This window comes from Leucoraja erinacea, chromosome 24 (assembly GCF_028641065.1).
Source record: "Leucoraja erinacea ecotype New England chromosome 24, Leri_hhj_1, whole genome shotgun sequence".
NCBI classification, from domain to species: Eukaryota; Metazoa; Chordata; class Chondrichthyes; order Rajiformes; family Rajidae; genus Leucoraja; species Leucoraja erinaceus.
In genome coordinates this window covers 4,914,651-4,942,601 of record NC_073400.1, presented here as the reverse complement: position 1 = coordinate 4,942,601, position 27,951 = coordinate 4,914,651, and the positions used below count along the sequence as shown (strand labels likewise).

The 27,951-nt window shown below is 44.0% G+C and overlaps 1 protein-coding gene across 1 annotated transcript in view; it reads right to left on the bottom strand.

The window, feature by feature from the left end:
* Positions 1-1,855: 1,855 nt before the first annotated feature.
* Positions 1,856-27,951, bottom strand: part of LOC129708586 (protein phosphatase 1H-like) — a 48,760-nt gene continuing 22,664 nt past the window's right edge. The window contains exons 2-10 of the mRNA XM_055654412.1: positions 24,366-24,498; positions 22,562-22,888; positions 19,930-20,042; positions 16,418-16,502; positions 15,084-15,202; positions 14,195-14,258; positions 11,927-12,034; positions 8,402-8,553; positions 1,856-2,098 (exon numbers count right to left, since the gene is read on the bottom strand). Of these exons, the coding sequence (XP_055510387.1) occupies positions 1,960-2,098; positions 8,402-8,553; positions 11,927-12,034; positions 14,195-14,258; positions 15,084-15,202; positions 16,418-16,502; positions 19,930-20,042; positions 22,562-22,888; positions 24,366-24,498 (1,240 nt within the window). The 3' untranslated portion in view covers positions 1,856-1,959. The remainder of the gene's footprint in view (positions 2,099-8,401; positions 8,554-11,926; positions 12,035-14,194; positions 14,259-15,083; positions 15,203-16,417; positions 16,503-19,929; positions 20,043-22,561; positions 22,889-24,365; positions 24,499-27,951) is intronic.

Sequence of the window (27,951 nt, the reverse complement as noted above, 5' to 3'; positions counted from 1 at the left end):
GGGGGGGGGGGGGGGGGTGTTGTGTTGTCAGGGGGGGATCCGGGGGGTTACCTTTTGGGGTGGGGGGCTGTGGGCGAAATCAAGGGGTGGGTTAGAAGCGGGGTGACAGCGGGAGAAAGGTGTTTATTGTTGGGGCTTTGGGGCATAATAAATTTTCGGCGCGGGGCGTGGGCACGTTCTAGGGGAGGTGGCTTCTTTGCGCGCTGGGTTGTGGAGTTAACAACTTTAGAAAAAATGGGGTTATTGTTGCAGGGTAAAGGGGGGGCTTTTTTAGACTCGGCCCATTCTAAAACGTGGCCAGTATTGAGCAGCTTTCCGGAGACCTGTATCACGATGATAGGGGCAGGGGGAAAAAATGGAGGGAGTGGGAGGGGAGGAGGGGGAATAGGGAGGGTAGAGAAAAAAAAAAAGCTGTGACACCTGAGCCTCGGTACTGGACCCGGTGCAATTTGTTGACAATGGCCATTATTTGGCAGCTTGGTACAGAGGCCTAAGTGGTGGTACCTGCAAAAGCCCGGATGCTTGTCAACATGGCCATCTCAATTGGAAGGTAGGGCTGAGTATGGTTGATCAGTTGACTAAATGCGAGTTGTTGCCTGTGACAGTGAACCTGGTAAGACTACACATTGTTAGGGTTGTTGGAGAGCAAGGAGGACAGGTATAGTGTCATACACTGTAGATCGGATCGGAAAGATGTTGTTAAGCTGGAAAGGATGCAGAGAAAATGTACAATTATGTTGCCAGGACTCAAGGGCCTGAGCTATAGATAGAGGTTGAGCAGGCTAGGATGTTTTCCTTTGAGCGCAGGAGGATGAGGGGTGATCTCATAGAGATGTGTACGATCATGAAATGAACAGAGTAGGTGTAGCAAGGACCAGAGGACATAGGTTTAGGGGGTAGGGGATAGATTCAACAGAGAAAATAATCCAACTTTTCCTTATAGCTAATACCCTCCAATCCAGGCTAGATTCTGGTAATAATAGGATATTGTCATTGCCTAATACAATATTTCTCTTGGGATCTTTGCTTGCAACCGTATCCTAGGGTCTTCCATTCCTGGATATATCAGGATAAACATACATGGCTGGCGTCTATATGCACCTCCGATCCATCTGTCTGTCCCTCCAGCAGTTCTCTCAATTTTAATTATTTTACAGAATGTCTGTCATTCCTCATTTTGCAAATACCAATAATATGTAGAGTTTAGTTTAATCATGACATGTAGATGAGGCCAGTTTGAAACGAGCTGTCTGGGATTTTATTTCTACTTCAGATTTCCAATATCCGTGACACTTTGCTTGTGAATTTCGCTGTCAACGAGCAACATGATCACTCAACAAGGCACTGACCTGATCAGTGGCCAGTCTCAGGATGGATTCTGGAAATCTTACTTCTTTGCAGTACTTTAAGGTGGACGTCGGCATCATGAATATGTCTGTCTCCCTGGAAATCTTCTCCTTCTCAGAGTCCGATACTGTGGGCTCGCGTTCCGTGATGGAGATTTGACCACATAATCCAGACCAACACTCGCAGTACATTATTGAAGTGCCATCGTTTGATAAGATTTTACACTGAGGACTGTATTTTATGTGGATATAAAAATTCTACTACTAGAAGAACAACGGGGTTGATTGTTAATGCTAATATCTGGCCTTGCCTAATGCTCAATAACATGAGTTTTATAGGGCCATTTATCACACTTATTTTAGGAAAATGTAATGAGCAAATTGAGCGACAGATTACAGACAATGCAGCAGTGACTGCACAACCTTAACACACTCAGGAATGTAGTGAGGTTGTATAAACACCCTACAAGTGCAAGTCCTTGTTTACAAGAGGGATTACAGTACACGAGTCCGGGTACAAATCAATTTAACAAGTGAACGAATGTTATTTATAGATGAATAGCTCCATTGTGCAGTCTTTGCAGAGTCCAAGGTGGGATTGTTCTAAAGCCGGTCACGTTTGCCCATAAAGAGGAATGACAAAGACTGAGATGTCATCACCTGAGCCTAGTCTGTTGTTTGACAATCGCCACCCGTGGTCCTTCAAAACTCCACGGGATTTCATCACCAGGTCCTGAGCTGCCAGGGTAAACCTGTGGGGAGAATTTTATGGAAATATATAAACAGTAAAGCACAGGTTGGTCATTTTAGGCCAAATATTATTTTCTTGTGTTTTTCCTTAATTAAGGTTCATAGCTACCCATTTGAGTTATCCCAGTGTTTCAACATATATTTATCTTCTATCCTCTTTCCCAATTTAGCGTGGTTTCCATTTGAAACCATCGAACCTGACTGATTTAACTACCATCGGGACAAAATAATTCAGTGATTCTGAATAATGCCATTTTTCTTTATTCTTCGATTCATTTATTTCAGCACCATTTTGAATTCAATTGAAAAAAAGAGAAGTGATTTATAAAGGAATAAATCTGCTTGGAAAGAAGCAGATTAACACAAAATGCTGGGATAACTCAGCGGGATGGGCAGCATCTCTGGAGAGAAGGATTGGATGATGTTTCAGGTCGTGATCCTTCTTCAGACTGAATAATTACTAGTTATATTACTCTAACTTCAGACTGAAGAAGGGTGTCGACCCGAAACGACACCCATTCCTGCTCTCCAGAGATGTTGCCTGTTTTACTGAGTTACTCCAGCATTTTGTGTTAATCTGCTTCTATCTTCGGATTAAACCAGCATCTGCAGTTCCTTCCTACACAAGAAGCAGATTAAGCTGGATTCTCAAACAGCAAATAAATATGCCAATTGATCTGGATATAGTCCAGGAGGTTTCAATCACACTACCTTTACCTTAGCATCACTCTGACTCAATATGTCCCTCATCACCAACCCCACCACGGTTTCATACCGCCAATGGAAATCAACAGACTGTGTGTTACCCATTGGATGGTTCATGGTGCTCAGCCCAATAGCCTTTTCCTTCACTCCAAATATTTTTACAGCTGAAAGCGTTCAAAGAGAATGGAAACTCTGCTTTTTTTTTTACCCCTACAACAGATCCCTTGTAGTATGTTGACGATTAAATTGACAATTCCTGAAGGTTCCAGGAAAATGTTAGAGGGCTGGCCACTAATTACTAGTTATATTACAGGACATAAATAGATTGCCCCAATGTATTAAAAGATGATTTAAAATACAGATTGATTACTAAATAAACGATACATTAAGTGTACTCCATTAACTGTTAAATGCTTTGGGATACTCTAACTTGATGGAAGTCTCTCCATACAGTGCCCTCCACAATGTTTGTACAAAGACCCATCATTTATTTATTTGCGTTTGTACTCCACAATTTGAGATTTGTAATAGATTTGTAATAGAAAAAATCAAATGGTTAAAGTGCACATTGTCAGATTTTAATAAAGGCCATTTTATACATTTTGGTTTCACCATGTAGAAATTACAGCAGTGTTTATACATTGTCCCCCATTTCAGGGCACCATAATGTTTGGGACACATGGCTTCACAGGTGTTTGTAATTGCTCAGGTGTGTTTAATTGCCTCCTTCATGCAGGTATAAGAGAGCTCTCAGCACCTAGTCTTTCCTCCAGTCTTTACATCACCTTTGGAAACTTTTATTTCTCTTTATCAACATGAGGACCAAAGTTGTGCCAATGAAAGTCAAAGAAGCAATTTTGAGACTGAGAAAGAAGAATAAAACTGTCAGGGACATCAGCCAAACCTTCGGCTTACCAAAATCAACTGTTTGGAACATCATTAATAAGAAAGACAGCACTGGTGAGCTAACTAATTGCAAAGGGACTGGCAGGCCAAGGAAGGCCTCCACAGCCGATGACAAAGAATTCTCTCTATAATAAAGAAAAATCCCCAGACACCTAACCTACAGATCAGAAACATTCTTCAGCAGTCAGGTGTGGATTTGTCAATGACCACTGTCCGAAGAAGACTTCATGATCAGAAATACGGAGGCTACACTACAAGATGCAAAACACTGGTTAGCCGCAAAAATCGGATGGCCAAGTTACAGTTTGCCAAGAAGTACTTAAAAGAGCAACCACAGTTCTGGAAAAAGGTCTTGTGGGCAGATGAGATGAAGATTAACTTGTATCAGAGTGATGGCAAGTGCAAAGTATGGAGGAGAGAAGGAACTGCCCAAGATCCAAAGCATACCACCTCATCTGTGAAACACGGTGGTGGGGGTGTTATGGCTTGTATGGCTGGCTCACTTATCTTCATTGATGATACCACTGCTGATGGGAGTAGCATAATGAATTCTGAAGTGTAAAGACACATTCTATCTGCTCAAGTTCAAACAAATGCCTCAAAACTCATTGGCCGGCGGTTCAATCTACAGCAAGACAATGATCCCAAACATACTGCTAAAGCAACAAATGAGTTTTTCAAAAATGGTCAATTCTTGAGTGGTCAAGTCAATCACCCGATCTGAACCCAATTGAGCATGCTTTTTATATGCTGAAGAGAAAACTCCCAAAACAGGCCCTCAAAACAAGCATAAGCTAAATATGGCTGCAATACAGGCCTGGCAGAGCATCACCAGAGAAGACACCCAGCAACAGGTGATGTCCATGAATCGCAGACTTCAAGCAGTCATTGCATGCAAAGGATATGTAACAAAATACTAAACATGACTACTTTCATTTACATGACATTGCTGTGTCCCAAACATTATGGTGCCCTGAAATGGGGGAAGACTATGTATAAGCACTGCTGCAATTTCTACATGGTGAAACCAAAATGTATAAAATGGCCTTCATTAAAATCTGACAATGTGCACTTTAACCACATGTGATTTTTTTTCTATTACAAATCTCAATTGTGGAGTACAGAGGCAAATAAATAAATGATGGGTCTTTCTCCCAAACATTATGGAGTGCACTGTAAATGCAAGCTTTTCCTTTGCTATGGTGCCCAGACTGTGAAAAGCAACATCAACTAGAGATAATTTCACTTGGCCAGTTCCCAACCCAGCGGTATTAATATTGTTTTCTCTAACAAGTAACCCTTGCTTTCCCTCTCTCTCCGTCCCTCCCCCATCCTAGTTCTCCGAATAGTTTTACCGTGCTCCTGTTTGTATGCCTCATTGTCACCTTCCCCCCAGATAACAATGAACCATTCTACATTTCCATGGCCATCGTCTGCTTTTATCTGTTGTTTTCCCCCCTTGCCCTTCCATATCTCTAGTCCCCCTCTCCCATGACTCTCGGTCAGATGAAGGGTCTTGACCAAAAACATCACCCATTCCTTCACTCCAGAGATGCTGCCTGTCCCGCTGAGTTACTCCAGCATTTTGTGTCTATCTTTGATGTAAACCAGCATCTGCAGTTCCTTCTTACACACCAAGTCTTGACATCTGCATTGCATTTCCGAACCATTTTACTGAAATGGTATGTGTCAGTCCCCTTGCAAGACCAGAGAAGCAGAGATATGTGTTTTTATGAAGAGAACATTTGGGGACTTAATGGTAGAAACAGAGTTGTAATGGAATAATTAGGCAATGGGTTCATAAATCACAGGACACTTAAACAAAATGGAGATGAGGAGAATTATTTTTTAATGCTGCAGGTTGTTTGTAATGTGACATTCACTGTCTGAGTCAGTGGAGGAAGCAGATTCAATAGTAACATTTAGAAAAGAATGAGATATGTATTTGGAAAGGATAAGTTTGTAGGACTATGGGGAATAGGTGGAACAGGACTAATTGGATAACTCTTTCAAAGAGCTGGCACAGGGTTTGAATGCATAAAAGCTTGTAATGACGATGAATGATTCAACTTTTTCCATGTTTATACTAAGCAGAGACCCATTGGCTGCTAGAATCTGATGACCACATAGGTTTCCTTTCCTTGCCACAGACCGTGCTTACATGGAACATTCATTGTCCAGTGGATGCCGGCCGATATGTAGACTTCTTGGGACTTTATTTTTAGGCTAGAGTACTTGAGGTCAGGGAACCCAAAAAAACTGAATGGAATTGAGATACATATCATAGAAATCAGAGAGTTGTAATGGAAGGACATTATTCTGGCTGGAGGTCTGTGACCAATGAAATTCCACAGGGATCTCTGCTAGGGTTTTTGTTGTTTCTGATAGACATATATATATATATATACAAATGAATTGAATGTGAATGTAGATAGATAGGTTAGTATGTTTGCAGACAGCAACTTTACTGGAGTGTTTAAGAAGGAACTGCAGATGTTAGAAAAATCAAAGGTAGATAAAAATGCTGGAGAAACTCAGCGGGTGAGGCAGCATCTGTGGAGCGAAGGAAAAGGTGATGTTTCGGGTTGAGACCCACCCTTCTTCAGACTGAGTTTCTCCAACATTTATATCAACATTAGTGGAGTTGTCAAACAGTGAGGAAAGTTACAGATTTCGACCATTGTAGTAGAATGGGAGCAAGTGTGAGGTATTGCACTTTGGGATGTTAAATGTGAGAGGAAGCTATATAGTTACTGACAGGACCCTGAGCAGCATTGAGGTACAGAGCGATCTTGGGGTCCAGGTCCATAGTTCCCTGAGACTGGCAACACAAATAGGTACGACACAATGGCACAGGTGCTGCCTCACAGCTCCAGAGACACAGGTCTGATTCCGACCTCGGGTGCTGTCTGTGTGGAATTTGCGCAGTGTAGGTCGCGTTTAGTTTAGAGTGGCACGGTGGCGCAGTGGTACAGTTGCTGCCTTACAGCGCAGAGACCATGGTTCCATCCTGACTATGGGTGATGTCCGTATAGAGTTTGTACGTTCTCCCTGTGACTGCGTGGGTTTTCTCTGGGTACTCTGGTTTCCTCCCACACTCCAAAGACGTTCAGGTTATAGGTTAATCGGCCTGGTGAAATTGTAAATTGTCCCTGGTGTGTGTAAGATAGTGTAAATGTGCGGGGATCGCTGGTCGGCGCAGACTCGGTGGGCCGAAGGGCCTGTCTCAAGAGTCAAGAGAGTTTATTGTAATGTGTTCCAGATAGGACAATGAAATTCTTCTCTCTCAACTAAACTAAACTAAACATATGGTAAGGGTGCTTTCATCAGTCAGGACATTGAATATAAGAAACAGGAAGTCATGTTGTAACATTTTAGGACTTGGAAAGGTCACATTTGCAGTACCGTGTGCAGTCTGGTCTCACCACTGTAGGAAAGATATGGATGACTTGGACAGGGTACAGAAGAGATTTACCAGAATACTGCCTGGACTGGAGGGGATGAATTATAAGGAGAGGTTGGAAAAACTTGGATTTCTTTCTCTGGAAAATTGAAGCTGAAGGGACACAGGATAAAAGCATGCAAAATTATGGAGATGCATTGATTGGGTAGAGTCAGAAACATTTTCCCAGAATGGAAATGTCAAAGACTAGAGGGTATGGATTTAAGATGAGAGGGGAAAAGTTTAAAGGAGATAAGTGGGGCATTTCTTTTCATCATAGCCACATCCGTGGCTTCCTGGGTGTGCTGCCAGGAGTGGTTGTGGAGGCAGATACAATAGTGACATTTAACAGGCTGTTAGCTCGGCAGATGCATATGTGGTGGATGGAGGGATATGGATTGCGTGCAAGTAGAGGAGATTACTTTAACTTGGCATCATGTTTGGCATGAACAATGTGGGCTGAAGGGCCTGTTGCCGTGCTGCACTGTTCTGTCTATGACGTTCCACGTAACCCCAATATCGAAACAGAAAATCCAGGTTAACTTCCCTGATGCAGTGCTGATGACTACAGTGGTGCTGTCTTTCAAATGAGATATTTAATAAAGTACCCCTTTCCATCTCAGATGCTTATAAAACATCACATTGGTTATTTGAAGAAGCAGGGGATCAATATGTACCCTCAAATAACAACACAAAGCAGTTATTTTGTTATTAATCTATTTCTGTTGTATGGGAGCTTGCTGCGGCCAAATTAGTGATCAAATTCCCTATAGACACAGTATCGTGTATCAAATATTATTCTGCTGTCGGTGAAGCAGTTTGAGATTGGGTACAGAATGATTAGGGTGGCACGGTGGAGTAGCGGTAGAGTTGCTGCCTTGCAGCGCCAGTGATCCGGATCGATCCTGACTACGGGTGCTGTCTGTACGGAGTTTGTACGTTCTCTCCGTGACCTGTCTGGGTTTTCGCCGAGATCTCCGGTTTCCTCCCAAACTCCAAAGACGTACAGGTTGGTAGGTTAATAGGCTTGGCGTAAATGTAAAATTGTCCCAGTGTGTGTTGGACAGTGTGAATGTGCGGGGATCGCTGGTCAGTGCAAACCCGGCGGACCGAAGGGCCTGTTACCTGCGCTGTATCTCTGAACTAAAAACAAACTAAAATATGGTGAGTAGGTGTAGTCTCCATTCATTTCACGTCCTGAATTTTCCCTTTTTGAGAAGGACCTTAAGAAAATCCAGTGAAGTTCACAAACCTGTCGCGGTTGTCAGGCTCACAGCTGGAAAGCATTTGAATGACTGCATCTGCCACCTCTCGATCCGAAGCAACGTCCCACAGCCCGTCTGTCCCCATCACTATCACATCATCCGTACCATGCTCATATTTTTTCACATCATATACTTTGACCTGCAAGGAATACAGAAGATTTTATGAAAAACGTTGTGCAGAGTTATGGCCCTGTCCCACGGTACGAGTTCATTTCAAGAGCTCTCCCGAGTTTGCCCTGATTCGAACTCAGAGATTTACGGTAATGGCCGCTCGTCGGTACTCGGGGTTCTCGTGGACATTTTTCAACATGTTGAAAAGTCTTCCCGAGCTTACCTGCCGTTAGCGAGTGTTCCTGAGTACCTGCCGTTAGCGTTACGAGCCGCTAAGAGACGTCCCCGAGCGCCGACGTACCCGCCACGTTCATTCTCTGTGCTTACCACGAGTTTGATTTGTTTTAAACTCAGGAGAGCTCTTGAATGAACTCGTACTGTGGGACAGGGCAATGACATTGTGTGCTGCTCAATGACAAGCCTTTGAGCCAACAGGTTTTAATTTGGAGATACAACGCGGAAACAGGCCCTTTGGCCCAGCGATCCCCGCACATTAACACTACCCTACACACACTAGGGAACATTTCACATTTATACCAAGCCAGTTAACCTATAGACCTGTATGTCTTTGGAGTTTGTGAAGAAAGCGAAGATATTGGAGAAAAGCCATGCAGGTCACGGGGAGAACGTACAAACTCCGTACAGGCAGCACCCACAGTCAGGATCGAACCCTGGTCTCTGGCGCTGTAAGGCAATAGCTCTACCACTATTACACAATGTCGCCCTATGATTGCCGTTTAGACAAACATTTTATACTGCACACACTTCATCCCTCCAAAATTATACAGCTTCTAATTCTTCACTCTACACTCATGTCAGGGACTTTATTTTGCGCGATGGACTGAGCTGACGCCGCAAATCTCTGCTGTTTCTTACAGTCTTGGGCAGAGCAATTGCCATACCAATTTGTGATGTATCTAGATAGATTGTTTTCCATGGTGCATCTTTAAAAATTGATGAGTCATTGGGGCGTGCCAAATGTCCCATCCACCAACACGTTCACGCAGAACTTGTCCTTGCACCCAACAACTTCTTATTTGATTCCTGTGACTTCCAATAGATCAGACGTGTAGCTATGGGCACTTGACTAGGCGCTAGCTGCTCCTGCCTTCTTGTTTGCCATGTAGAATGGTCACCATAACCTTGTTCTGGCATAGCTCACCTTTCTCCATTGCTTTGATGACTCAATTGATGCTGCTTTCAGCACTCAGCCAGAATTTATCAATTTTGTCATATTTACTGAAGATAGACATAGAATGCTGGAGTCACTCAGTGGGATATGCAGCATCTCTGGAGAGAAGGAATGTGTGACGTTTCGGGTCGAGACTCTTCTTACTCATCCCATTCACCCCCAACTTCCACCCTCCCTCAGATTCACTGAGACTGCCTCTGGCACTTCTCCTCCTTTTCTGGATCTCTCCATCTCAGGACTAGCACCTAAATCTTCTCTAAACCCACTGAACTGCCACAGCTCCCTAGACTACGCCTCCTCCCACATTCTCCTGTGATGATGCCATCTCTTTTTCTCAACTTCTCCATCTCCGAAGCATCGTGTCCCAAAATGAAGCCTTCTGCTCCAGAGCTTCTGGAGATGTACACAAGAAGCTGTAGTAACTCAGCGGGACAGGCAGCATCTCTCGAGAGAAGGAATGGGTGACGTTTCGGGTCGAGGCCCTTCCTCAGACCCTTCTTCTTATGAAATACCCTCCTTCTTCCAGAAGTCTGGCCTCCACTCAACTCTAGTTGTCTGTCCTCACATATATTTCCTCGATTTCCCGGACATCTGCTTTGATATTCATCTCCCCTCTCCCACCCCAGGCAGAACAGCAATACAGTTTCTCTTTCTTCACTCCCCCAGCCTATACACCCAACACATCGCAGCCTTTCTTTAAATGCTCATTGATTTGAACCCCATCCCAATTGTCCAGTTTATTGGTGCCCTTCCACCAATTTCTGCTCAATATTACCTTTGGCTATAGGCGTGGGCAGGATGTTCAACCAAGAATACAACAGGGTGACACAGTGACAAATCTGGTAAGTCTGCTGCTGGGGACCTGGGTTCAATTCAGAACTCAGTCGCTGTCTTTGTCGTTTGCATGTTCTCCCTGTGTCCACATAGATTTCCTACAACACCCCAAAAACGTATGAATTTGTTGGTTAATTGGCCTTTGTAAATTGCTCCTAATGTGTAGGGAGTGGATGAGAAAGGATAACACAGTGTGAACAGCTGATCAAAGGTCGAAGTGGACGATGGGCCAAAAGGCCCAATTCTATGCTATATCTTTCCATCAATCAGATCACAGTTATACTCATCAGGTTTACTCATGACTTTCCAGGATGTCCCTGAATTTGAAGATGATGAGCTTCCTCTCCTGTTATTTCAACAGTGAACAGGACACCTCGACACAGTTGCAAAGTTTAAGAAACATACAGCACCCCTCAAATGTCCCCCACCACAATGAGGGTGATGAAGTAGGCACCGATGATATTGTGAACTCCATATTGAATCAGGAAATTAAGTTGGTGTTTACAATCCAGTTCCAGGTCAATTCATGTTTCTCACACAGTATCTGCTGCCCTCTGCTGGAACATTGAAGCAGAATCAAGAAAATGCAAATCGAAGAGTGAAATCCACCCTGACAGTCCTTTCAGGTGAGGCAGAGGTTCACTTGCACCTCCTCCAACCTCATCTACTGTATCCGTTGTTCAAGATGTGGACTCTTATACATCGGCGAGACCAAAGGTAGACTGGGCGATCATTTCACTGAACATCTTCACTCAGTCCACTCTACCTACCTGATCTCCCGGTTGCTAAACACTTTAATTCCCCTTCCCATCCCCACACTGACCTTTCTGTCCTAGGCCTCCTCCATTGTCAGAGTGAGGCTAAATGCAAATTGGAGGAACAACATCTCATATTTCGTTTGGGCAGCTTATAACACAGTGGTGTGAATATTGATTTCTCTAACTTAAAGTAACCGCTGCATTCCCTCTCTCCATCCCTCCCCCACCCTAATCTTGTGTTCTCACCTAGCTAAGCTAACCATGAATGTTTCCTTTATCATTGTTACTTGTTTGCATATCATTCATTCATTTGTTCTATATCTCTCTACATCATCGTCTATCTCTCGTTCCCCTTTCCCCTAACTCAGTCTGAACAGTCTCGACCCGAAACATCACCCATTCCTTCTCTCTAGAGATGCTGCCTGTCCCACTGAGTTACTCCAGCATTTTGTGTCCATCTTCGGTTTAAACCAGCATCTGCAGTTCCTTCCTACACTATTCAGTTGGATACTGGAAGATCAATTCAGGTCACTTTATTATCTACTGCGTAACTCTGAAGTAGGTAGCTCCTTCTGAAACAATTACTATTATTGACAGCATCTGTTAGTAGCTCTCACCTCTGGCATGCAGGACAAGAAAGGTTTGATGTGGATGTTAGAATAGTGAACCTTCAAATCATGATCTCCCAGTCCTCGAGTTACTCCTATGGTTGCCATGACGCGTGCCTGTTGAGATAGACGGTGTCTCAGTAATTCACATATCATCATGAATGTAAAGTGCAAGTGCCTGTTCAAAAATCCTGTTTGCCCTTTGACACGTCGAGAGGAATGCTGCTTTTTAGTTTAGATATAGCGCGGAAACAGGCCCTTTGGTCCACGGAGCCCGCGCTGACCAGCGATCCCCGCACGCTATCGCTATCCTACACACACCAGGGACAATTTACAATTTTACCAAGCTAATTAGCCTGCAAACCTGTGCTTTGGAGTGTGGGAGGAAATCAGAGCACCCGGGGAAAACCCACGCAGGTCACGGGGAGAACGTACAAACTCCACACAGACAGCACCCGTAGTCAGGATCGAACCCAGAGCTCTGGCGCTGTAAGGCAGCAACTCGACCGCTGTGCCAACGTGCTGGAATGCTGCTGTTCCCACTCTTCTTGAAAACTCATGAAAGGAAACTGTTGACCAGCCACAACTGAAATCTCTTGATGAACTAAAATCCACCGTTATGCTCTGACTCTGCACCAGGACTGAGTGTAGAGGGAAGGTAGGCAGTATGTAGGCCATGTCTATATTATGAACACCCGACTTGTAGACCCTTATGCATGTGAGCCGACCTAGGAACACTGAGCAGACCTGCCGCACACTCACTGAGTCAGGGAGGGTTGGCTGGCAGCCACACGTTCGGTGCCTGGGTGGATTGGGAAAGGAAAGGAGTGGGTTACTTGATACTGGATACTTGATGCAATATTCTTTCTTCAATATTCATTGATGTAACCAATTCATTGATGTTCCATCCTCCAATCTTCCACATACAATCTACCTGTGTTTCGTCTTACTTCGTTCATCTTAACTATCCCCTTCCTCCACTTTGATCCATCTGTCCATCGCCCCTCCTTGATCTGGTTTCATCTATCATCTATCGCCTCTGTCTCCAGTCTTCCCCATCCTTCCTGGTTCCATCTGCCTATCATTCCTCCCCACCACCCACTGCCCCACGCGCAATCTCATCTAGTAACACAGACCATCCCTGTCCTTCCACAGATGCTGCTTGACCCACTGAATTCTTTCAACACTTCATTTTTTCTTTGCTCCAGATACCACCATCTGAAGTCTGTTGCATTGCAATTCTCTGATGTTGACTTGTGGGGAGGGCGAGTGGTGGAAAGATGCTTTATCCCTGCCCTCCACCCGATCCCCTTTACAAACTTCAAGCAGGCTGAGCCACAAGACCAAGATTGATATGGGAACAATAAAGAAAAACCACGGGATAAAAACCACACTCTGCGTGGAAAACTTCGCACAATCGTCTCTATTCATTGAGTAAGAAAGTTGCTCAAAGGATTTATTTGAGTGATACCAAATGAGAAGGACATTTTGGAAAAATGAAACTGGCCAAAATTTGTACATCATCTAGAAATTTATCCAGATTTGAAAAAAAAAATGAAGGGTGGTAATCAAAAAATAAATGGTTGCTTGTGATACTTGTTATTAATCCATATATGAACATTTTGTTGAAAATGCTCCAGTCACTAAATTAACTAACAATACAACACGGTATTAAACGGGGTCAATATTAGCCTTTCTGTGGTGAGCTCAAATGTTTCACTGTTTTAAGAATATAGCAGTGCTCCCTCCCACAATTAACCCTAATTAACATCAAACCCCAAGAGCTAAAGCCCTACAATTCTGGAAATGACACAGAATGTGAGCAGCCCATATGTTTGTTCTGCTGCTTTAATGGTGCCGTGCAATTCATCCCACTTCATTGCTCTTTCCTCCTCGGCTGGCAAATGTGTCTTTTTAACAACCTTCTCAACTTATCCTGTTGCCAGATGCTATTTCTGTACCCATTTTTTAGTTGCACCCATTGGCTTAATTGTGTTTGAAGTTTGTTGAATTTCATGTGGGATAAATTGGTTTTTCCCATATAGCAACACTCACATTTGGCCGATGGGTTTTGTATAGACTGGTGCTGGATGGTCAGCATGGGTTGAAGGGCCTGTTTCAGTGCTGTATAACTCGAGAAATGTCTACACAATGAAGTCTCTTTGATTCTTTCAAGCACCAGAAATTTTTGCAATGCTCGCTCCAGGATTGCAAACTTTAAATCAAGAGTTTTCACAGCCGGCTTTCAGTTGTATTTTTTTAACAACCTTCAATTACCTTTTTGCCTTCACCATACACCAATGGAAACTTCAAGTCATCCTCTTCGATAGTCTTGTATGCCCTACAGAAAGAAGAAGGGATGCTGTAACATTTATCAGATCAGAAAATATTAATTTGCCTCTCTTAAAGGGGCGGCACGGTGGCGCACCGGTAGCGTTGATGCCTTACAGCGCCAGAGACCCAGGTTCGATCCTGACTATGGGTGTTGTCTGTATGGAGTTTGTACGTTGTCCCTGGACTGCGTGGGTTTTTTCCGGGTGCTCCGGTTTCCTCCCGCACTCCAAAGCCGTACAGGTTTGTAGGTTAATTTACTTTGGTAAAAATTGTAAATTGTCCCAAGTGTGTTTAGGATTGAGGTAGTGTTAGATCGCTGGCCGAATTGAGATGTATCTCTAAACTAAATGCTTAAGTGTGCAGGAAGGAACTGCTGATGCTGGTTTAAATCGAAGATAGACACAAAATGCTGGGACAGGCAGCATCCCTGGAGAGAAGGAATGGGTGACATTTTGGGTCGAGACCCTACTTCAAAAAGCTCAAGTCTTGAGTTGGACAAATCAATAATTCTTCATAGACATGGAGGAATGCAGCAACATTCATCCCATTTTGACTGTGCCAGATCTCTGGAAGAATTATTACTTAGACCTATTTCCGGAGTTCTTTACATGGAAAAACAATTTTCGATTCAATCCGAATGCCCATGTGTCCAAAGCTGCTCACAAAGCCATTCTGCTACCCACCCAATCCTCCTCTCATCAGTCAGGAAGTTTGTGTCAGTTCAATGCCCACTACCACCCTCTTAAGGTCAATTAAGGAAGAATAGTACAGGATGCTCTTGCTAGCCACATTCAAATCCTGTAAAATTAGTTGAAATATTATTGATTCTCACCAGCCAGTCATGCTATAATCGCGGAACAACATCTTGCGTCCAATTTCCCTGTGTTGAATCCTCCTCGGAAATTCCAAGCGCGTGAATTCATTTCCAAGAAGATGTGGCTGTAAATATCCCTGAACAAAAACAACCTGGATTAATACAGCTAGTAAAATGTTCCAACTTGTCTCACAGGATTATTATTAGACAAGGCTTTTCACTGAGCAATCAGGACAGGTGATGAAAGACATGTTTCAAGAATAATTTTTAAGAATTCAAAAGATGAAGATATTTAGGGAGGTCTTGGTGTCTGAGGGTGCAGTGAAAAACATTAAATATGTCACAGACGTCAGGAACAGAGCAGGTTGGAGATCTATGTATTTTACAGAGATAAGGGGTGTCAAGAGAAGGTTTGGGAGGAGGGGAGGAGTGGATTGAAAATAACAATGAGAGTTGTTAAAATGGAGGACAGTAAGCCAATCTTGAGTACTGTGGTTGAAGGGTACATTAAATGGTGAGAACATTTGTAGTTGTACATGGCTTGCACAAAACCAGCAGTCATCTAGACTAAGAATAGGGGAACAGATTAATGGGATGACTAGACACTGAGATTTATCCCCAGATGTAAAGATGTCCAGGTATGTAATCGGCTTGGTAAAGGTAACAATTGTCCCGAGTGAGTATAAGTTGGTGTTAATGTGTGGGGATCGCTGGTCGGCGTGGAGCCGGTGGGCCGATGGGGCCTGTTTCCGCGCTGCATCTCTAAACTAAACTAAAGTAAAAAATTGTGCCAAGTTAGATAGTTGCCACTTCTGTAAGAATGGCTTTATATTGGAGTGGACAGTGATGGAAGTCAACCGAGTCTATACCTTGTGTTGGAAGGAACTGCAGATGCTGATTTAAACTGAAGATAGACACAAGTAGCTGGAGTAACTCAACGGGATCAGACTGCATCTCTGGAGAAAAGGAATAGGTGACCGAAATGTCACCCATTCCTTTTCTCCAGAGGTGATGTCTGACCCCGCTGAGTTACCCCAGCTACATGCGTCCATCTTTAGTCTATACCTATTGACTTAACCCATTATCCTTCCACATTTAACCAGAGCTCATGGAGACTATTCCAGTGTTGATGGTAACACAGTGGCCACAATGAGCTGTAGACCAACTGAATCCTGGAGCCAGGGTAATCTGGCTGCTCAGCAACAAGCTGGAGTAGAGCACGTGCATGGAAGAGAATAGACGGGGTGGCTTCAGTGTCCCTTGTCACGCTAACACATACATCAAAGTGTCTAAGATTTAAAAAATAGATTTATATGGAGACCAAGAAGACAAGGTAGGAAATATTTCCTTACTAAATACTGCAATCTCTGCCGCTCAGATTCCGGGGTGAATTCATTAGACAGTGGGATAATTTCTCCATTGCGGATTAGAATAGCTCTGGAATTAAAAACAAAAACAGTTTTCACATTTGATAAAGGTAGTTAGGCACATTAAGTGTTGAGACAGGGTAAATTAAGAGAAGTTCTTTCCAAAGGCTAAAGGCCTCATAACCAGAGGGGGGGTCAAGGAAAGAGCGTTCATGTCGTGGCCCTGTTTCCACCAATCTTTCCCCCACCATGCACAAGAAGCACAAGACAGACACCATTGTGCAGATGCCGAGAAGTGTGTTCAGCTCTGGCTGAACAACTTCTAATCTTGTGTGTGGACTCAATAAGAAGAAGGCCAGAGGGCACAGGTTTTAAAGTGTCTAGAGGGTACAACTGTGCTAGTTTTTTAAAATTGATGGGAGGAATCGGTGGAAAGAAGAACAATTTACCACACTGGAGATTTTATTTGGTTTTCAATTTGCCTCTTCAAGGCGATCCCTCGTTTTAAAAAATGATACAAAAGGCTATAGTAACTCAGCAGGTCAGGCAGCATCCCTGGAGAACATGGATAGGCGATGTTTCAGGCCAAACCCTTATTACGATCCTACACTTGTCGCTTTACCTCCCCCCTTGACTCCATTCAAGGACCCAAGCAGTCTTTCCAGGTGCGGCAGTGGTTCACCTGCACCTCCTCCAACCCCAACTATTGCATCCGCTGCTCTACATGTCAGTTGCTCTACATCGGGGAGACCAAGCGTAGGCTTGGCGATCGCTTTGCTGAACAACTCCGCTCGGTTCGCAATAACCAACCTGATCTCCCGGTGGCTCAGCACTTCAACCCCCCCTCCCATTCCCAATCCGACCTTTCTGTCCTGGGCCTCCTCCATGGCCAGAGTGAGGCCCACCGTAAATTGGAGGAGCAGCACCTCATATTTCGCTTGGGCAGTTTGCACCCCAGCGGTATGAACATTGACCTCTCTCATTTCAAGTAGTCCTTACTTTCTCCTCCCCTTCTCAGCTCTCCCTCAGCCCTCTGGCTCCACCTCTTCCTTTCTTCCTCCCACCCCCCCCACCCTCACAGCAGTCTGAAGAAGGGTCTCGGCCCAAAACGTTGCCTATTTTCTTCGCTGCATAGATGCTGCCACACCCGCTGAGTTTCTCCAGCATTTTTGTCTGCCTTATTACGATCCCATGTTTTGGTTTGGGTGGGTTGTGTACAGTACATACTGTAACGTCATATTGTGGGTGATAAGCTGGTTGGAACAGAAAGACTTTATGTGTCATGTCAGCTGAGGGTTTAGTTGAATGAATACTTTATTGTCCATGTGACAAGTCACAGTGAAATTCCTTGCCTGCAGACCACAGGTATGCAAACAGTTGCCACATAAAGGACATCGACAATGTTTCAAAGTTGATAGCATTATTGCCTCAGAGTCAGGCAATTTATGAGTTCGTCCCACTCTAGAGACCTGAGTATTACAGTGCAATTGAGGGGTGCTGCTCTGCTAGAAGTGCTTTCGTTCCAGAGAGGTATTTAAGACATTTCCATCTGTTGCCTCAGTTGGATGTAAAAGTGCCCCTTGAATTATTTTGAACAAGTCCAGGGACATTACATCCAAACTGTAATGTGTCAAGTACAACAACAGTTGTATCATGTGACCAACTGCTCTAAGTGTTGCAATAAGTTTAGAGTGGAAAGTCCCCGAGTCATGAGTCATGATATATGAGTTATCATTGCATACAATCTCTGACTATCTTAGATAAAGAGAGATACTGGCCTCTGAGCTTCCTATGTCCAAATCAGCTGCTGATTTCCTACACGGCACCAGCGACTTTAAATGCTTTTCAATTGGATATCTCTGTATTTCCTCTATCTATTTGCTTGAAGATATTTGATGAAGATGTTTAAGTCCCTTAAAATAGTTTTCCTAAATATACTACCGTTCTATGAATGGGTTCAGTCACGAGTCATAGCGAGAGGGCAGTGTCGAAGTATGCAGTCAATGGCAATCCCATGAAATCTGGAGGCCCAAGCTATTGTCCATGAATGGCTGTAAAAACATATGCTCACTTTTGACGCTGGGGTTATTGGTAGAAGGAAAAGGTCTACGCTGTGTTTGGCGTCACAGTTGGGGAGTGCAATAGAGGTTGCCAGATTCATTGCGAAGGGAGGCAAAAATAGCAGGTTCAACGCTCAAGACGATGGGACTATTGACTATGCCATTGAGGGAGAAATTCTGAGATAAAGGGAAGTAATGTTGGGGCAGGGGTGTGAGTAGGTGGAGGCTTGAACAGTGGGGGTAACTAATTATCTGAAGAAGGGTCCCAACCTGAAATATCACCTATCCATGTTCTCCAAAGATACTGCCTGACCCAATGAGTTACTCCAGCACTTTATTTTGTAAACCAGTATCTGCCGTTCCTTGTTTCTACATTTTAACTAATTAATTTATCTGGCAGCACATCCAACTTTAATACTGGTAATGCTTCTCATCGATGCCAAATGATAAGCATTTTTAAGACATTATGGAACAGTTCCCTGCAATGCTCTCAGAGACATCGCACAAATGGAATGATCTCACACTCTGCCCCTGACTGCGAACGTGACCACCGGGTGGCGCCAGCAATGGCTGCCTCGCCAACAGTCTGTCTGTCCCTTTCCTTCTTTGTATTTTAATTGTATGTGTTAAATGTATATTTTTAGAGTTCTTTAGCTTGTTTTATGTGTGGGGGGAGGGAGGGGGTTGGGGGAAACTTTTTCTAATCTCTTACCTCGACGGAGATGCGATTATTTCCGTATCGTATCTCCGTCCGCACTGCAGCCTAACATCGAGGAGTTGGTGGCCTTTGCTGGAGACCGATTTTGAGAGCTCCACCATGGTCGCCTGCGGACTTACCATCGCGGAGCCCGCGATCACTTTGCCAGGGATCGACCTCGGAGCTCCAACCGTGGATGCGTGCGAACTTAACATCATGGAGCCCGGGGACTTTCAATCGTCCCAACGTGGGGGGGCGATCGCCAGATGCTGGAGCTTCGATCCCCCCAACGGATGGTTCGACTGCCCCGACCGTGGGAGAATAAAGAGGAAGAAGGATGGACTTTTTTGCCTTCCATCACAGTGAGAAATGTGGGGGAGCCGTTGTGGTGGATGTTTATGTTAACTTTTATATAGTTGTGTGTTTTGTTGCTTTTTTGGTATGACTGCATAGCAAATCAAATTCCTTTATGTTTTTATATACTTAGCTAAAAATTGATCACAATACAATTACAATCTACGATGGAAGAGGCCTAAAGAATGAGGACATCTCCGATATCCTGGTATGGGACACCGCATCTTGGGTGCAGATGCGGCGTAGATGGAGGAATTGGGAGTAGGGGGGGGATAGAGTCTTTGTGAGAGGTGGTGGGGGAGGGGGGGGAGGAATGTTGTCTAGACAGCTGTGGGAGTCAGTAGGTTTATTATAGGTGTATAATAGGTTTATAATAGCCCTTGTACCTGCTGTCACCTGCATTTGCCACGTAAATCTTTCCCAGAAGGTAGATAACTGCCAGAGCACAGCAACCGCCCAGAATGCAGTAGGAGCTTCGTTCCCTTTCAATCTGTTTGTCCTGCAACAAGAAGAAGTCCATTCCTCAGACCATGCACAACTGTGGCAGCCAAGACCCCAGGTGCTATACCCCCAACTAGCAAATCCCTCCTATAAGCGTCAGAGCATGTAAAGGACTTTAATGTTCTCTTTCTTCGTGGATGCTAGCTCACCCCCCTCTCTTTAGTACATAGAGATGTCGCTCATAATAAACAGCATCATCATTATGTGAAAAGAACAAAGACTTGCATTTCTATTATCTCATTCACAATCTGGAGGCCCCCAAAATCACTTCACATGCTGCGAGGCGGAGCCACTTCTGTAACAATTGTCAAGAGCGTTTAATTGTCACAAAGTACTGGAGTAACTCAGCGGGACTGGCAGCATCTCTGGAGAGAAGGAATGGGCGACGTTTCGGGTCACCACACTTCTTCGGTCTGACGAAGAGTCTCGAATCACAACGTCACCCATTCCTTCTCTCCAGAGATGCTGCCTGTCCCTCTGAGTTGCTCCATCATTTTGTGTCTATCTTCGGTGTAAACCCAGCATCTGCAGTTTCTTCCTGCACATAAGTGTTTAATTGTGACGTGTACTGAAACAGAACATTGACAGTCTCACTTGCGGCAGCACGACAGTTTTAACACCGTATTCAATAGATACCACACTAAACTAAACAAACAAAAATAAGTCTGTGGAATTCTCTGCCTCCCCAGGCGGTGGAGGCAGGTTCTCTGGATGCTTTCAAGAGAGAGCTACATAGGGCTCTTAAAAATAGCAGAGACAGGGGATATGGGGAGAAGGCAGGAACGGGGTACTGATTGGGGATGATCAGCCATGATCACATTGAATGGCGGTGCCATTAAATGGCCTACTCCTGCACCTATTGTCTATGTCTATTGGCTCCGCCAAGGATAACACACTCGTCTTCTCTTTTCATTCCTCTATATTCACCATCATCCTCTCAACTTTTTACAACCATTGACAAGATTGCATTTGCAGACATATCTTCCCTCTTGCAGCATTCCAAAGGGACCAGTCCCCACATCGCTTCCTGAATCCCTCTTCCATGGCCACCAACCATTCCTCTTTCCCTGGCACTTTCCCATGCAACTGTAAGAGTTGCAAATTCTGCCCTTGTGCCTCATCCTTTTCCATTACCAAAAGACTCGGTGTTTCAAGATGAAACTATTATTTACATGCACGTTTTCCAATCTAACACATTACATAGATTACTCATGATGCAGCCTCCTCCACACTAGTGAAACCAAATGCAGATTGGGTCCACTACTTTGCAGAACATCTCCATTCATTCCATAAGAGTGAAGCTGACTTTCCAGCAACCTGGCACTTTAATTCTCTATCCCTCTCGCACTCTGAATCTATCTTTACTATTTCAATGAGGCCCAGTAAAAGCAGCACCTCATCTTCAGTTTAGGAAACTGCAATTCTCAACAACTTCAGATAGCCATTGCCTTTGTCAGAAGTGGTTGGTTATAGAACAAATGTATGAAAGATATACAAAAAGCAATGATGATCAAGGAATGGTGGATTCCACCTACATCTTTCGTTGGCCTTTCTCCGACTCTCAGTCTGAAGAAGGGTCTTGACCTGAAACATCACCCATTCCATCTCTCCAGAGATGCGCTCTCTCTCTCTCTCTCTCTCTCTCTCTCTCTCTCTCTCTCTCTCTCTCTCTCTCTCTCTCTCTATCTCTATCTCTATCTCTATCTCTCTCTCTCTCGTGCTGCTTGATCTTCTGAATATTCAGAATCTAGTACCATTTTCTGTTTTTATTTCAGATTTCCCGCATCTGGAGTTTTCTATTTGATTCTCACTTAATGGGTTGTATCAGTTTCTGTATATGCAAGCCAGCCTCATCAGATTTAACCCCCTTTGGCCGTCCCAAATCCTTTCTTTCTGGACATTAATATTCAGTCTTACTCAAATTCCCCAGTCCCAACTTCCCCTGAGAAGCTGCATTGGTTTTCAGTTTCAATTTCTTCACATCCCAATGCAGTGGTTCTTTGGTTGTTAGTTCTGGTGCAGTAACTTAACTACCAGGTTATTCTACCATGCCACATCATGTACAGATACCCATTAATCAGATCTACAGGTTCATATCCACTACTATAACTGGCAAATTCAATTAGCTAATTAAATCAATCTGGAATCAAAAGCAAATATGAAACTGCTGTATGATTTAAAAATTATATCTGGTTCATTATTGTCCTTCTGGTAGGAGTATCTGTGAATCCAGACAAACAACAGTTCTAATATTTCTTAATTACCCATTGAAATGGCTTAGAAAGTCAATTATTGTAGGGCGTTTAGGAGTGAGACCTGGTTTTGCCAGTAATGCCCACATCTTACAAATAAACAAATGTTAAAAAAAAATGCACTCTGGATCTGGACTTAAATCCTCAATCCTGTAACTCTTTGAACATAACAGTGATGTTCAGAAGGTACACTTGGGAGCTGCCTAGAAAATGAAAGAGCTCCCAGGCCCAGTGTGGGTGGAAGCGTTATGGTCCCACAACTCACCATCTGCTTGAAGGCGTTTTCTATTGCACCAACAATCAGGCACTGGTGTGAGATTTCCTTCTCCAGCAGGAACCTTGACTCGTTGTCAGTGGGGGGTTGCCAGTCCCCCTCATGTGCAGGGCTCTTTGTACCATCTGCGGTTACTGTCTCGGCCTCGCTGGAGAGGCAGATCGGGGGAGGTACATCACAGTCCCGCAGGATGTCCGCAATGTCACGCAGCTGTTCACAGATGTGGAGGTGAAGTAGTCTCGAGGCAATCACCGCAGCACCAGTGCCCGCATGGCCATCGAACAATGCCCAGTAATGGAACGTAAATCCCTTCCCTTCCTAAAAAAATAGACAATGATGAAACAGAACAGCTTAGGGTATACAGCAAAGTCCGTTCCTCCATGGACACAAAATGCTGGAGTAAGTCAGTAGGTCAGGCAACATCTCTGGAGAGAAAAGGAAAAGGTGACGTTTCGGGCCGAGACCCTTCTTCAGAGTGAGAGTCGGGGAAAGGGAAATGAGAGATATAGACGGTGATATAGAGACAAATAGAACAAATGAATGAAAGATATGCAAAAATGTAACGATCAAGGAAACGGCCCCTTGTGGGCTGTGTGCTTGGTGATAACGAATTATACAGGCAATGACTCAATAGGATGCTCAGTGCACCTTGGCCTACGTGATCTCCCAGTCGCCAAACACTTTAACTCTACTTCCCATTCCCACACTGATCTTTCTATCCCCACCATCTCCATTGTCAGAATGAGGCTCAATGCAAATTGGAGGAACAGCACCCATATATCGCTTGAGCAGCTTACAACCCAGTGGTATGATTACTGATTTCTCCAACCTCATAACCCTTGCATTCCCTCTATGTCTCCGACCCGCCCTCACCCTAGTCGTTGTACTAGTTTCACTGTCATTCTGTTGGGTTTCATTGCCTGTATAACGCGTTATCACACAACCCACAGCCAACAATCGACCGTTTCCTTGATCATCGTTACTTTTTTGCATATCTTTCATTCATTGGTTCTACAGTGCCCTCCATAATGTTTGGGACAAAGACCCATCATTTATTTATGTGCCAAAATTTTAAGATTTGTAATAGAAAAAAATCACATGTGGTTAAAGTGCACATTGCCAGATTTTATTAAAGGCCATTTTTATGCATTTTGGTTTCATCATGTAGAAATTACAGCTGTGTTTATACATAGTCCCCCCCACCCCCATTTCAGGGCACCATAATGTTTGGGACACATGGCTTTGCAGGTGTTTGTAATTACTCAGGTGTGTTTAATTGCCTCCTTACTGAACATGACTTTTATATGTTGAAGAGAAAACTGAAGGGGACTAGCCCCCAAAACAAGCATAGGCTAAAGATGGCTGCAATACAGGCCTGGCACAGCATCACCAGAGAAGACACCCAGCAACAGGTGATGTCCATGAATTGTAGACTTCAAGCAGACATTGCATGCAAAGGATATGCAACAAAATACTAAACATGACTACTTTCATTTACATGACATTGCTGTGTCCCAAACATTGTGGTGTCCTGAAATGGGGGGACAATGAATAAACACAGCTGTAATTTCTACATGGTGAAACTAAAATGTGTAAAAATTGCCTTTATTAAAATCTGACAATGTGCACTTTAACCGCATATGATTTTTTTTTCTAATACAAATCTCAAATTGTGGAGTACAGAGGCAAATAAATAAATGCTGGGTCTTTGTCCCAAACATTATGGAGGGCACTGTATTTAGAGTTTTATATGGTGACATAGCCAGATAGATTGAAATTGAACACTGTCTTTTACCTTGTCTACATTTTCACCATTTTTGTTGATCGCCTTGGATTCCATGTTGCTCTTTGGATTCTTACTCTCCACAACTACTACTTCACGGGTAGCTTGATCTTCATTGAGGGGACTTTTTCCTCCGTTAATCACCCTACAGAACAAACCAAATGATAGTTGTTACTGTGATTGTGGCATTCAGTTCACAGTGAATGATTAATTCCAGTGGAAGAGAAGAGATATGAAGCAGAGACTGGTAAATGTAGCCTCGACACACGCAGATCATGCATAAACAGTTGCAGAACAGGCTTGAAGGTCTGAATGGCTTCGTCCTCTTCCAATTTCTGCCTCGGCAAACTTTATCTCTAGCTCCCACACTTTGACCAATAGAATCCTGGCAAATATGGGCTGCATGGTGGCGCAGTGGTAGAGCTACTGCCTTATAGTGCCAGAGACCCGGGTTCGATTCTGACTACGGGTGCTGTCTGTATAGTGTTTGCATGTTCCCACGTATGTTTTCTCATAAATGTATGGTTTCCTCCCACACTCCAAAGGCATACAGGTTTGTAGGTTAATTGGCTTGGTATCAATGTAAATTGTCCCTAGTGTGTGTAGGGTAGCGTAATGTGCGGGGATCCCTGGTCGGTGCGGACTCAGTGGGCCTAAGGGTCTGTTTCCTCACTGTATGTATCTCTAAACTAAACTAAAAAACTAATGGGTATTAATATCTGTGCCAGAACTCTACAGCAAATTGACTGCCGTATTTTATACACTATAACAATAGACAATAGGTGCAGGAGTAGGCCATTCGGCCCATCGAGCCAGCACCGCCAATCAATGTGATCATGGCTGATCATCCACAATCAGTATCCCGTTCCTGCCATCTCTCCATATCCCCTGATTCCGCTATCTTTAAGAGCTTTATCCATCTCTCTCTTGAAAGTATCCAGAGAACCGGCCTCCACCGCTTTCTGAGGCAGAGAATTCCACAGACTCACAACTCTGTGTGAAAAAGTGTTTCCTCATCTCCGTTCTAAATGGCTTACCCCTTATTCTTAAACTGTGCCCCCTGGTTCTGGACTCCTCCAACATCGGGAACATGTTTCTTGCCTCTAGCGTGTCCAAACCCTTAGTAATCTTATATGTTTCAATAAGATCCCCTCTCATCCTTCTAAATTCCAGAGTATACAAGCCTAGCCATCCATTCTCTCAGCATATCACAGTCCCGCCATCTCGGGAATTAACCTTGTGAACCTATGCTGCACTCTCTCAATAGCAAGAATGTCCTTCCTCAAATTTGGAGACCAAAACTGCACACAATACTCCAGGTGTGGTCTCACTAGGGCCCTGTACAACTGCAGGAGGACTTCTTTGCTTCTATACTCAACTCCTCTGGTTATGCAGGCCAACATGCCATTTGCTTTCTTCAATGCCTGCTGTACCTGCATGCTTACTTTCATTGACTGATGAACATGTTGTACTCTGCCTTCCTGTTTTCCCAACTTGACACCATTTAGATAATAATCTGCCTTCCTGTTGCGGTACCGCACTAGTCACTGCCTGCCATTCTGAAGTGGATAACCTCACATTTATCCACATTAAACTGCATCTGCCATGCATCTGCCCACTGAACCAACCTGTCCAAGTCACCCTGCATTCTCATAGCATCCTCTTCACAGTTCACACTGCCACCCAGCTGTGTGTCGTCTGCAAATTTTCTAATGTTATTTGTAATCCCTTCATCTAAAACATTAATATATTGTAAATAGCTGCGTTCCCAGCACCGAGCCTTGCGGTACCCCACTAGTCACTGCCTGCCATTCTGAAAGGGACCCATTAATCCGTACTCTTTGTTTCCTGTCTGCCAACCAACTTTCTATGGCTGCGAGGCGCTCCAAATCCAGGCAGCCCGCAGCTCTACTCCAATACCCTGCGCCCTAATTTTACCCACAGCGACCCGGTAAGGCATCCCGCTTCCCGCTATGCGCTGCGACGCCGCCGATCAAATTTGCTTTCTGAAAGTACCAGGCGCCGCCCGCACCCCAGCTGGGACGACCATCCGGCGGATTACTGGCTCATTTCCGCTCCCCGTCCCGACAGGTGTTTAAAGTTTACCCCTTCCCCCCCCTTCAAAAAAAAGCCCTCCAGACTAACTGATTAGTTTAAGCAATGATTTACCCTGTCATAAATGTCTCCCCGCTGACTCGGACAGGTTTGGTACGATCCTGTTACTACTATCCAAATGTGCCGCTACTTCATCTTTTATGATTGACTCCAGCTACTTCATCTTTTATGATTGACTCCAGCATCTTCCCCACCACCGATGTCAGGCTAGCTGGTCTATAATTCCCTGTTTTCTCTCTCCCGCCTTTCTTAAAAGGTGGGATAACATTAGCTACCCTCCAATCCACAGGAACTGATCCTGAATCTATAGAACATTCGAAAATGATCACCAATACGTCCACGATTTCTAGAGTCAAATGTTTTATCGTTATGATGCTTTGAGATGCATTGAGGTCATGGTAGACGCACACACATTATTTATTTCTCATTGAAGAGTTAGCTGATTGCTTTTTTATTAAAAATAGTTGTGGTTTCATAAACTTCAGTGTTCATGGTGCTAATCTTACTGAAGATGCTGCATATGCTTGCAGATAAGTTTATTCACACTGGTATCTTAAGGAAGTGCTTACTCACACATATCCTGGTCAAAATGAGCAAAAGTCCACGAGCTCAAGTCATTTCCTTCTGCTAAAGTTCTCAACTTTTCACACTGTAAAGTTTTAATCTGCCAGCCTCTAAAACACAGCAAATTATTACAAGAGCGGTTCCCTCTGACATTTAATACCATATGTATACAGCAACGCATAGGTGACAACTGTTTATTATGCCAGTGTCAGCTCTTTGATAGTGCCATTCAGTTAGTCACATTCCCCACCTTCCCGTCCCCAAGTCTGAGAAATATTTCCCCATTAAGTATACATTCAATTCTGTTATGAAAGTTACTATTAAACGTGCTTCCACTTTCGTGGCAGAACTACTGCAGATCTTAACATCTCACTACACAGAAAGTGTGCCCTCAATTCCAACTCTGTATTTTGCCCATTGTACAATCTGAGGTTACTAATTTGCCTGGCATTGGGAACAGCTTTTCCCACTCTCTTCGGTCAAAAACCTCATCCAAATGTTCTCATCTCTCAGAGATGCACTAATGGATGTCTAGTTTTTGTGCCCACGTTCCCTAGAGGGGCTCTAAAACAAATACAAAGAACAAACCCAAGGACAATACTTGAAGACAAAGTGTATTAATTAAACGTTGGCAAAGGAAATGGTTTCTAATCATTCAGGCTTTCTGACTCCTCGCTATTTAAACAGGGAGTCTTGTTGCCAGGCAAGACACTGTGGTCAGCGTTCATCACTATTCAGACCTCACACTTCCTGGAAGATTTGCCAGCAATGTTTAGTAGAAGCTACCGTCATTGAAAGCAAAACACAGGATAGGAAGTCAGTCATTGTACACAGTTAAGGAATTATCCTCTCCTATCAATGGAAGGAATAGGATTGCAGGGACGGAATCAAACAATCTTTCTCTGGTCTGAGGGGGATA